The sequence below is a fragment of the Zootermopsis nevadensis genome, unplaced genomic scaffold (assembly GCF_977971745.1).
Source record: "Zootermopsis nevadensis isolate Lab colony 2312 unplaced genomic scaffold, Znev_1.0 Znev_ptg000007l, whole genome shotgun sequence".
Lineage (NCBI taxonomy): Eukaryota > Metazoa > Arthropoda > Insecta > Blattodea > Termopsidae > Zootermopsis > Zootermopsis nevadensis.
The window spans coordinates 12,221,923-12,234,372 of NW_028259139.1; the positions used below are offsets into that span (position 1 = coordinate 12,221,923).

Sequence of the window (12,450 nt, forward strand, 5' to 3'; positions counted from 1 at the left end):
TTCATCATTACCGCGTTCTTTGCCTACATTTTATCCACGATATTTGAAGATTTAACGTAAGAGCGAGGTTTAAAGTCTTCGATTATTATTCTTTTTTTTCAAAATAAACTCAAGGAGTAGACTTGGACAGAATAAAGATTATTTTAGACTTAGGAGAATAATATGAGAGGAGCATTGCTTTATATAGGTGAAAGCAGTTATAAATGTCTAACGGCCAATATTGAGACAAACGAAAAATGTAGGTATAGAAATTTTACACGAATACAAAAAATTTATCAATGATCGGGATAGCATAATATTAAAATGACTCTTCATATCGTGAGTTGTGAGGATTCTACGATTCTGTAGACCTATCAACTACTGAGATACAGGACTGCAGCTGCATGGAGAGACTGGGGAAAACTATGAATAACCTCAGATGAAATATCCGGAGAATGTCGGGGAATACACAGCTGTTTAATATTGCCACTGTACAAATTTTCTCATATTTGTGGGTTCACGGTTGTATATGTTTGCTCTAACTGTTACAAAGCTGCATTGTGCTCACTTTGTACTTTGTGAAGAGACAGCAGATTTCTCAACAGGACTGATGATTTGTGTGTCTGCGCAGTAAAAGCGAGATTCTGTTAAATTACTTTATAAAACTCGGATCCCTTCGCAGTTAAGGTTATTGGATGCGGGAACTGTAAAACGGGTAAAGCATTCCTTCAGTACTTCTGGTATCAGATGGTAGATATTGTCTTTTAATTCATTCAGCGTTAGAAAACTAATTTGAACTCTGAAGAGATGTTCAGTACGGCTGTCTGTGATCGTCATTTGATGATGACTCTATGACATATTGCATGTATCGTCTACTTTTACAGCGTCAGTGGAAGAGGATTTAAGAGTAAGGGGAAGGAGGAAAAAGTGTTGGGAATTTATGCGCAATAAATACATCCGAAATTTATATTTAAAAAGCTCGCTTTAACAGCTGTGACAGAAGGAAACACACTGCATGAAATATGTCAAACAAGCTGATTAAACACAATCGCGTACCTCTTCATGTAAACGGTACTTATGAGGGCAGACAGACAGACAGGCAGACTTAGTTTTTGTTTATCTCTGTAACTGATCGTGGCTAATTGTTTAATGGTCTTTGTGGCACTGTAAAACTTTCTTGTACGAGAATATAAATGAATTTGGACATTTAGCTCTTACAACAGGTACATACTTAATTAAACTAGGCTTATATAGCCCATCTCATGTATATATAATATAAATCACAGAGCAGAAAAATAATTTATTACGACTGTGGTTTGCACAGTCACATTTTAAGATTATTTCCTCCCATGTAGCCCATAAAAATAACGTACATAAATGTTGAGGGCAGATTTTAATTCTTTCAAGTATATGACAGAAATCTTCATTCTCAGATAGTTTTCAAGACGCGCATGAAGGAATAAAATAATACGAAGAAGATCAATTTCTGGTCCATTCTTGTCTCGGTTCCGTTTCCGCGTCGAATACTTTTTATTTATTAGAGAAAATTTTAAGTTATATCCCTCTCTGTACAGAAATTTCCCTATGAATGCTGATTTTCGTTTTACCCACGTTTCTGTACCATAAATTTAAAATGGTTATACACAGGAACGAACATAACTTTTTTGTTGTTGTAAAATTGCAAGCTGTCTGCATACCAAGGTACTTTTCTTGTTCACTGTGATTCTAAAGTCGCCTAGCATTCTGTTAGATCACGTGACTCCCAGCAGGAAGATCTCGCTACTGAAAATGGATCATCGCCTTCCACTGACACCTTTGTTGAATAGAAACACGCCGACCCTTATTCCTTTATTCTACCCCTGCGGGGATCTAAATTTGTGACATCTTTATCTATTGCTTGTATTTTGAGGGGTCCTACTGTATAGAGCGTGTCCGCAAGTTTGACACCAAGAACCCCAGCTCTTAACTGCACGGAAACATTGTAAGCAATTAAACACAGAACAGTCTTTATATTAAGCTGCACGTTACCACGTCTGTAAACCACGTACGTGGCTGTTTTATTCAAATTTAAGTTTGTTAGACTGAAGAAGTGTCATTGCAGGTTTAGTGTGGGAGAAAAAAATAATTTTTACACAAATTTGGATTGAAAACTCTCAGATGAACAGATCACTTACGAGATGTATGTGTAAGAGGGGAGGATAATGTTGAAATGAATCTTACAGAAATAGGGTGTGAAGTTGTAAACTGAAATTATCTAAGCCATGACAAAATTTGAGTTTAATGAGAATACAAATTTCTTAACCAACTGTAAAAATATCCTGTAACACTTAGTTAGTATACAGATTATTTGTTAAACTTTGTGCAGTATTCACCTCAGTGTTAAAATAAGCCTATTGTACACATTACTAATTCACTTTAAGACCTTCTTAATACAGTCTTGAACTTTCATTAAAGATAATAATCTTTTATCATCATCACATTTTTCCACAGTTGTTATTATAACAGTCAAATACTGTACATGCAAAACCTTAAGCATAATGAAGCTCCTTCCATCAAGACTCTGTGGTTCTGAAGGGATGCAGATCTGGACCATTATCTCTGTGCTTGTTCTGAGATATGTAGTTAGATCTATCCGCTTCCGCCTTCGTTAAGCTAATGCCTTCCTTCGTATTTAGTTTCAACCCACTTAACTCACGAAGCTCGTCTATATAGTATTTAAGAATTCAGTCCGTACCGCGAAGAAAACAACACACTTCACCATTACAGAGATCAAGTGGTTAACTCTGTTTAAGGAAATAATAACTGCTTATACTGAGAATCATACAAAACACACAAATACACAGTCGACAAAATTAAGAGTTACTTATTATTACAGCAGATGGTGCTTATAGTTACCACTGAGTTTTAAAAGGTAAACTTTAAATTATTTTGTGCTAAGCCGATAGAAATTTTGGTAGATGATGAACTCAAGAATCCTAAACTAGTAAGGAAGTGATCGCGGTGAAATTTAATCCACTAATTCTACTACAGTCTTTCTTGTCAACTTTATAGATATGGACAAAAATTTCTCTAAAATTTATAGAACCTATATCCATCACCATCTTTAAAACATCCCACCTCCAGTGGGTAGTACCAATCCCAGTTTGTACCTTTACTCCTATTTATCTAATACCTATTTTAATATTATCCTCTTGACTAACCTGCCTCTTCCCTTGAAGTTTCCAAATAAATGTATTGCGTGTTTCATACTCAACTCATCACATAGCTTCTTTATTTGATCAATCTAATATTACTGATGTATGACTTGTAGAAATCTGTCCTGAAGACTGGGTGTAGAGACACGAGAAGGGACCGTAATATTTTCCAGGCCTGAGGATAGATCGAGGTGTCGCTGTTATTGTGCGAGGTGTGAAAAGTAAAGGACGAGATGTGTCGCTCAGCTGGACCCCAAACTGCTTACGGTGCTGTACAGTAACTGTCTGACAGAACAGTTCCTGGACACAGCCCACAGTTTGCTGTCATAAACGAATAAATAAAAGACGAGATCAGCAGGGCATGTAGCACGAACGCGTACACAAGAAGTGCATATAAAATTTTCAACTTTTATGGCGATCAGTCACTTCGGAGTGTATCATACAACGAGCTCGGAACTTCACTGCGTTATTTGCTTATCTAGCAGTTGCTATGGAAACGCATCATCAGAGCGCAGTAAAATAATAATTAAATCTATGTTCATTAACACTGGCTTGCATAGTTTAAAACAACTAAAAATATTGAATAAAAATTTTCTTGGATATTATCTCCGGAGATAGGGATTAGCTCCATCTAGTGGGCCCAACTGTGTAGGAACCTGAAGACGGAGATAGAGTCCCATCTCCGAAACGTCGTTTTACGTTTTATATTTACTAGACGATGGATAATATCCAAGGAAATTTTTATTCAATTGACTCTTCACCATCGTCAATAAGTTTTAGATTTAAACTAAAAATATGACGAATTAATTAAAGTTATCTTAAATAATATTTTTATAGATATTCTTAGAGTAATAAACAGGCATCACATTTTATCTCAAAGTGGTTTCAGATTGTCTGTCTGTCAAATCAATGCGATGGCATTTTCAATTGAATCTGCTATAATCAAATACATAACAGACGTACGGCAAACAAGAATGTAAAACATTTTGTCTGGAAAATTTAAAAATAATCCTTGCGATACATGGGCTTGGACTGTAGGAGAATATCAAAATGGATTCTGAATAAATGTTTAACGTGTATTTGAACCGTCTTAAATAAGTAACGTTTAAGACTTAAGGTAATACTGTAGTGCACGTGAAATCTGTGGATATATTTTATTTTTAACAGAAAAATGTAAAGGATTATTGATCCGAAGGACCACAAACACATATGGAGATTTTTATAGGCTATATATTACAAATCACAAACATGGCGATAGCGCGAAATACTTTTATCAGACTCATGTATAACAATTATTTTGTAGTTTGGAATTTATCCCTAGTGGTAAAAGATGTGAACATAAATCCGCCACTTATTATTATGTTTTAGGGCCCTACACGTAGACCCTGTTTAATAAGACGCTCCCAACAAAATGGGATATCATGATACTGTAGTTATGTATAACTAAAGTCTATTTTAATTGTATCCTGGGTGTACGTATCGATACACAGTATTGAATATATCGAGATGGAACTGTCAGCGGGCTATTGTCACTGAAAGGGACGAGCTGTTCAAGGAGAACCCAACAATAATGACCAGATTAGCGGTCCATGTGCGGAGACAGAGCAGCTTCAGCCGCCCCCAGCAACTACTGTAGGGTACCGATTCTCGGAACATCGCTACCAAAACATTCAGCACTCTCGTGGTAAACTAGTCTTGTAAGATGTACGAATCACTGTTGAAAGGAAATAGCTTGTTCACTTTGCATTACTATTACATACAATTTAACCCTCTGGCATACTTTGAAAAGTGAGAAGCCTCTACCATTCGCTGATGATGCCAGTGGAATGTAATTAGGCGAAATATTTCAATGCGAACGTTCACCAACACTGTTGGTGTCTGACGCCAAATTCCATGGCGAGTGATCACTTAGAATTGGCCACCATCTCGTCTAGATTTGTCGTCATAGACCGACATCGTGTTAATTATTTTCTTACTTCACACAATATTTCATCAATTGACCTATTTGTGACCCTATCCCTGAATTTATCTAGAGGAACGTAGGACAGCCGGTATTCGAAACACGTATCTCCATGTTATCAGACACATTACCTGCTGAGAATGCTTGTATCAGCGCCCCCATACACATTCTGATATTATCGGACAGAGTGTTAAAATGAACTTTCTACACTCTGCCCGCGTTTAATCACAGCGCCATGGAGACGGAGAGGGGGGAGTGAAGGTAAAGGTAGATGAACTCTTAACCTCCTTAGTAGTTTCGGGGACAGCCTCACGCTTCGGCCACTTCATTTCCAGAAAGAGACCCGATTATAAGGTTGGATGGGCCGAGGTGGATAACGGAACAATTGTGCTTTCGCCGGGAATCGAACCCAGGTTAGTTATTCACTGGTTCTTACAGGGACTGAACGTGCAGGAAATGCCTCGACAGGAATTTGGCAGGCTCAGTATTGCTCCCTGCTGCGTGGAACGTCTGCATAAAGAGAGATCGTGTGAAAAGCTTCCAGCTTCTCACTATTCTGTCTTGTCCTCAATAGAGCACCTTTCTGTCTGTTCATAGTCAATCTACAGATGCCTGCATCTTCTGACAAGAATAAGGAAGCCTTACGCTTATTTGGACGCTTTGTGAAGGTGTAAAATGCGGATGGAAGGACGGTCAGTGCCTCTAGCTGTTGTGTTCCGTGCGCATGTATCGGCATTTTGTATTAACTAACTCCTGTAGAATCTTCGACGAGCAGTGGACGTTCATTCAGCGGGGCAGAGACATGCCTTATTGTCACAAAACCCGAAAGTTCTTGACCGTGATCATAATAATCCGCCATTCGACCCTGTCCTGACCCAACTCAACCGAACATAATTACAAACCCTTTCTAAACAGGCGAGATTTTAAGTTCTTGTACTTTGCGTCGTGTAGCCTGGTAGAAATTTACCGACGTTTCAGAGGTGTAACTTTGTGTTCTCATTTCTTAAAACAGACGATAACATTTGAAAGTAAAAATATGTGTGTCTATACTTCTGAATATACAGTCTTGTAACACACTGGGTTCAGGCGGGAATAAATGATGCGTTGTGTTAACCACGTCTGGGGTAATGGCACTTTATGGCGAAGTTCTGTCCCAGTAGAAGGCAGCGTGACGGCATAGTCTTCTTTCAGCCCCGGATTATGATCTATTAAGCAGATTCTGTACTTGATTTTATCTGTTACGAGCTCTCCACGTGATTAGAGCTCACAGTTCTTTTTCTCTGCACGCGTGTTAACTAAAGGCAAGTCCCTAGTTTGTGTATTTTGTGGTAAAATTTTGTACTTATACATTAAAATAATTAAAAGTACCGTATAAAATACCGTGAATAAATAATATATCTGTTAACCGAAAGCGTAGTATTTACCTTTATGGCATTTGAGAAGAGCTATATGGCAAAATTACCCAGTAAATCTTGGCAATTCAACCAAATATAGTTTTGCCATTTTTTGCAAAGAAATCACACGTAGAGCAGTAATCAATACAAAATGCTCAGTGTGTTGTCTTCATTTTTTATTACTCTAAGATTCAGAGTTTAGTTTTTGTAAACAGCGTTCATGCAGCAAGAAAATTTAATTTTCCCTTCAGGTGGCGTGATTTCCCCCCCCCCCACCCCACCCACTTCCCCTACTTGTTGCAGGAAGTAGTTGCTAGTATTCCCGGTAGAGTATGTTGTACGAACCTGACGGAGTGTGGGGGGAATGGAACGCTGTAAGTGCTGCTATCTGCCACAACTACCGCGGACTAAAGCAGTTGTATTGATTTTTAACGGCGATCTGATAGAAACACTCTTTTGAAAATAAACGGAATATAAAATTCCTGAGTAAGACTCCTATTGGCTATCCAGGACAAGGAACCTTTATTGAGAGTCCAGCGAAGATCCGGGTCAGAGACGAAGACCCCGTTTTTACATGTTTCTTCCATTCCTTCATTCCTTTTCTCGTGATTCTTTCTAACACCGTCCTGTATTGACCATCTTTACTTTTCAGCTGAAGTTAGCGGAATTTTGGCTCCATAATACTGGGTTGAGTGACCAATGTTTCGTTCTTCATTCGATCATGACGTAAGCGGAAACATTTTTTCCTCCTTTGTGCACAATATAATTAAAAAAAATTAAAAAATATTGACAGAAAAACCATCATCCACATCTATACGTGTGTTTACATACAATACGAAAGCTGACTACTGTCTGTTCATGGAGAAATGGGATGAATACCGACAGATCGCCGAATGCAGCATCCAGTTATATATCAACGGACGAAGAACCTTACAAAAATGTCGCAGAAGACAGGTCGAAACAGCCATCAGTAGCTTAATCCATAAAGAGAAGACAAGCTTTGTTAAAACTTACCCTGATCACGCTTTATAATGCAGATAATTTTCCAACCTTAAGTCTTTAAAGGCCAAACTATGCGTCCTACTTGCTTTAACGATCAACACCAGCGACTTAATTAATTTTGTATTTATGCATTTCACAAGATTCTCAATGCGAATAGCGATTATTCCCTTGGGCTGAATTAAGCATTTAATCTTTGTTATGGTGAAGTGTTGTGTTTCCTTTGCGGTACGACTTCTTATCGGCTAACAAAAATCGAAGTGTAGACACAGCCAATTTCCACGGGGAATCACCATAGTCCTGTCAAAATCCATCACTAAATTATTCAAGCTATCGATTGTAAATGTTAAGTGTTCTAAAAAAAACCTATTTGTCTATTATTATTTCACACCGCACGCGAAGGAAACATTCTCGCTCCGGGAAGAGAGAACAACATACTCGCGGGACAAGTTTGGCCGGATGCGGAGTGCTGAGGTACGAACGTTGCACTTCTTGTGGGCCAGCTGTACCTGTAACATCCAGCATCTCGTCTCCTATCATCGAGACGCGCTCTGTCGCCCACGCGTGACGCCTCGCCTCATAGATTCCGCCACCATCAACACAACTGTGCGATAATGCGTTTACCTCGTCTCCCATTCACCCCCGCCGCGCACACATTACATCCCTTCTGATGTATTCAGTGGTCCATTCATCTCGAAGCACCGTCCCTTTCCTCACAGGCGTCCGCAACAACCACTGACAAGCCAAAACATTTTCGGAAACTTCATTTCTGAAGTTTTTTCGTAATGACTTCTGAGGCGTGCTTACAAAGGGGATGATGACAGGGGAAAGTCTGAGGAATCGTCTACTACCCCCACACTCACCCAGTGATTAAGTTTAAATTAATTCGCCCTCCTCTCAGTTCAAAATATTTTAAGTATGTATTTATTATTCCAGTCTATACACAAACTTAATTTAAAATGTTGTTGTTAAAATTATAGCGCTTTTCATCGTATTGCGATGTTACATTTATTCGGCGCTTATTATTAACGACATGTTTCGATGCTATTATTGCATCATCTTCAGGGTTTTTTCGTCATTTATATCTTTAAAACTATTATATATTTCAATGCAACTATTTATTGATTTGTTTTGTAGATTTTCTTTTGTAGGTTTTTCAGTCTTCGTAATGTTCTGCATGTCTATAGTCAGATGTTCATTTTCTGTGAAATTAACGTCTAATTACTATTATGAAATGAGTTTGGAAATTGACATAGAAAATAAACACAGAGAAAACATATACATGTAAAAATATATAAGAAACATACCAAATTTTGTGATGTGTGGTGTGTCCTACATCTGCTATCGGGTGATGACAATCTGTGACTCGGTATGTGTGTTGATGCTGGTTGTATATATAGGGAGAAAGTTGTTTTACGGGGTTGGGTCAATGAACTGTATTGTATTGAAGATGGGATTGTTGTTATCGTTTAGTGCAATATTTTGTTTGTGTGTACGTTGTATGTAATATTTTTTTATTGTATCTCTGTGTCGTTTATTATGTACTATTTTTATAATGTCCATTGTTTGTTCGATTTTATTGTATGCATGTCCAGTGTTTAATATATGTTTTGCGTATGCTGAGTTATCTTTATCGTGTTTAATGGCTGTTATGTGTTCTTTGTATCTTTGATTAAATGTACGTCCTGTTTGGCCTATATAAGTTAATGGGCAATCTTTGCATTTTAACTTATATATGCCTGGTTGTTTATATTGGTTTTTTGTATCTAATTGTGGTTTTGTTTTAAAATGTTTTATATTGTATTATTGGTTCTAAATGCGACTTTTATATAATTTGTTTTGAATATTTTTGATATATATTTAGTTTCTTTACCTACGTATGTAAAGGTGGCCCATTTGTTTGGAATATTTTCGTTTCCATTTTTTATTTTGTTTTTGGGTTTTAGTTCGTAATTATTATATCAGTTTTCTATTAGAATTTGTTTTATTATATTGCATTCGATTTGTTTATTTTTTGTGGTTATAGGATATGTATTTTTTCTGTTTATTAAATAATTGATGGCCTTTAGTTTATGTTCGTTGGGGTGGCATGAAGAAGCTACAAATCAAAATATTTTGTCTTCCCGTCTGATTTCTAAGAACCTGAAAATTAAAGTATGCACAACAATAATTTTGCCTGTTGTTTTGTATGGGTGCGAAACATGGTCTCTCACTCAGAGGGAGGAACACAGATTGCAGGTGTTTGAGAATAGGACGTTGAGGAGGTTATTTGGGCCTCGGAGAGAAGAGGATGGGGTCTGGAGAAAAGTGTAAAATGACGAACTTTAAAATCTGTACTCCTCCCCCAATATTGTCAGGGTAATTAAGTCGAGAAGAATGAGATGGGCTGGGCATGTAGCATGCATGGATGGGACAAGAGGTGTGCACCGGGTATTAGTTAGGAATCCTGAGGGGAAGAGGCAACTGGGGAGACCTAGACGTAGATGGGAGGATAATCTCAGGCGGGATCTATGGGAGATAGGAGTTGAAGGAGACTGGATTTTGTTGGTCCGGTGGAGGGCTTTGGTTAATTCGGTGATGAACCTTTGGGTTCTGTAAGCAATGCAGTTAGTTAGGTAGTTAATTCGCCCTCCATGGCTGCAGTAAGTTAGAACTTTTCGTAGCTTATGGTATTTGATTTAACCCGATCCTATGTGACCAAGCGATTTAATTTTTGTATTTAACATCAGGCCTGATAATGACAGTCTTCCAAGTCATTAAATTTTCGTGCTGATAGGTCTATTTGCAATTTCATTCCATTCTTAGCAAACTTTTCTTTCTAAGGACAGGTAAGCAGGTGTGCAGGTGTGTCCTTACAAAATTACCTATATTATTGACATCCTCGATAAGCATACCAAGCATTTAGAATTTATTTGTTTTATTTCCCGACGCTAAAAATACGCATATGTGGAAGATGTACTAGTACCACCGTGATGTTGAATGTTAAGACTTTTTGTATAAATACTTTGAATTAAGGAAGCGACTCAGGTTTATAATTTTACATAATTTTCCTAACTTATTAATTATTTTAGTGAAGTGTGGGGCATTTTAACCATTTCAACTTCTGACCCCGACTTTTCAGGAGGTAAGTCACTTTGGACCGCCGCGGTGGTCTAGCGGTTAGAACGCTGGCCTTGTAATCCTGGGGTCTCGGGTTCGATTCCCGGCGGTGACCGAATTTATAACTTGTGTTGGGCAAGGCCGTGGTCTAGGCAACACGGAGTTTTCCTCCGTGGCATCCCAACAATTACTCCATTCACACACAGAAGAAGGCAATGGCAAACCACTTCTGGATCATCTGCCAAGAACGTATATGAACAGGTCCCAGTCCGAGAAAAGGATGGAAGGATCCTGTTCATATGGACCTGTCGTCAGACAGAACACTAAATAAAAATAAGTCACTTTGTTTTTCGCTTCTGTTCGCAGGTCAGAGTCAGGGGAACTGGGAACCGGGGTTTCCTAGACGCGACCACCGAGGACAGTAATTGGTTGAAGTACGTCCGGTGTACGAATCAAACTGAGGCTCAGAATGTATGCATCTTGCTATTGGATGACCAGGTACGTCACTATTATTGCGTAGTCACTGTCCTCTTCTGTCACTTTTATTGTCTCTTTCTTACGTCATTCCAAGTTATCAGCACGTTTCAAAGTAAATACACGCTGGCCCCATCATAGCAATATAGTATCGATATACTTTCCATTGAAAGAAATTTGTAGAAATTTTATTCAGAATCCTAAGGTGTATCCTGACTGGTCAGAGCTTTCTTGTACAGGCACTCGGATCTCAGACTTTCAGGATTAAACCGGCAAAGGAGCGATGCTGACCATTTACTTACATCCATTTCCCATGTTAAGAATACACGGAGCTATACCTCCACACCCTATACAGAACTTACTGATGGAGAGGTGCTCAATCAATGATATGAATAATTTTGCCAACAGACGTAGCGAATTTAAAAAAAATCGAGTTACGATTCGTCTTGTGACGTGTAATATTATTAAAACATCCGGAAGTTGATAATATTTTGATTCTTGTTATAAGCAATATGTACTTAGCTGGAAATACATAAATGATTTAACTTTCTACTGTTTTATTGGAACGACATTTTAATTTCAAAAAGCTAAAATTAAACTATAACACATTGTGTGTTTACAGTGAGTACGCATGCTCTGACGAAGATATCTGATTCAGTGCCACCATTTAATAAAATATTTCTGTTATTGATATTTTGATTCAAATTTCAAAGTGACATTATAAACAAAGCCAAGACTTTAATGTACAGATTTAGCTTATTCTGGCGCCAGCGAACATTTTTGTCGATCTGCGTCTTGTCGATAGGTTAATCATGGCGACCGAACTGCGATCCTGAAACACGGACTGACAGACAAATGACAGTCACATCACGCCATTGCCCCATTCATGGGGTCCTTTCTGCTGGCAAGACGCTTCTGAGCCACAAGCACTGTTTTTCTTTTGAACTAGAATATGAACTTCTTTACACGCTACAAAAGAGTCACGCCATTAAAAATGTAGGCCACGAGTTATGTAAGGCACTTACGTGACGTCGTAAGCTTCTCAGAACACGGACCTAGTGCCAGATGAGGTTTCTATTCGTTACAACACTACCAAAAACGAAAATTCCTCGTTCTCCTGAGGTTTTATGGAAATAAACTGTGTTGACGTAACGAAGCTATTTGGTTAGTATGACAGTCTTATGAATAGGCCAACACATGGCCCTGTTTACCATTGTTCTATTAATTTCCGCCGTGGATCCCCGTAGCAAGCTCTTTATGAATAAAAGGTTTGTCAATCAGCGAAAGAACGCGGGACATACACCGGTTTTACACTATATCAGTTCATGATCAGATGGCAACCGGACCAGAG

At 38.2% G+C, this 12,450-nt stretch overlaps 1 protein-coding gene and 1 long non-coding RNA gene across 4 annotated transcripts in view; one reads left to right on the forward strand and one right to left on the reverse strand.

The window, feature by feature from the left end:
- Positions 1 to 12,450, forward strand: part of LOC110831782 (transcription factor hamlet) — a 189,529-nt gene that overhangs the window by 136,546 nt on the left and 40,533 nt on the right. For all 3 annotated transcript variants that reach the window (XM_022068172.2, XM_022068173.2, XM_022068174.2), the window contains exon 3: positions 10,992 to 11,123. In XM_022068172.2, the coding sequence (XP_021923864.2) occupies positions 10,992 to 11,123 (132 nt within the window). The remainder of the gene's footprint in view (positions 1 to 10,991; positions 11,124 to 12,450) is intronic.
- Positions 1 to 12,450, reverse strand: part of LOC147874613 (uncharacterized) — a 202,205-nt gene that overhangs the window by 73,767 nt on the left and 115,988 nt on the right. The gene's annotated exons all lie outside the window — the stretch shown is intronic.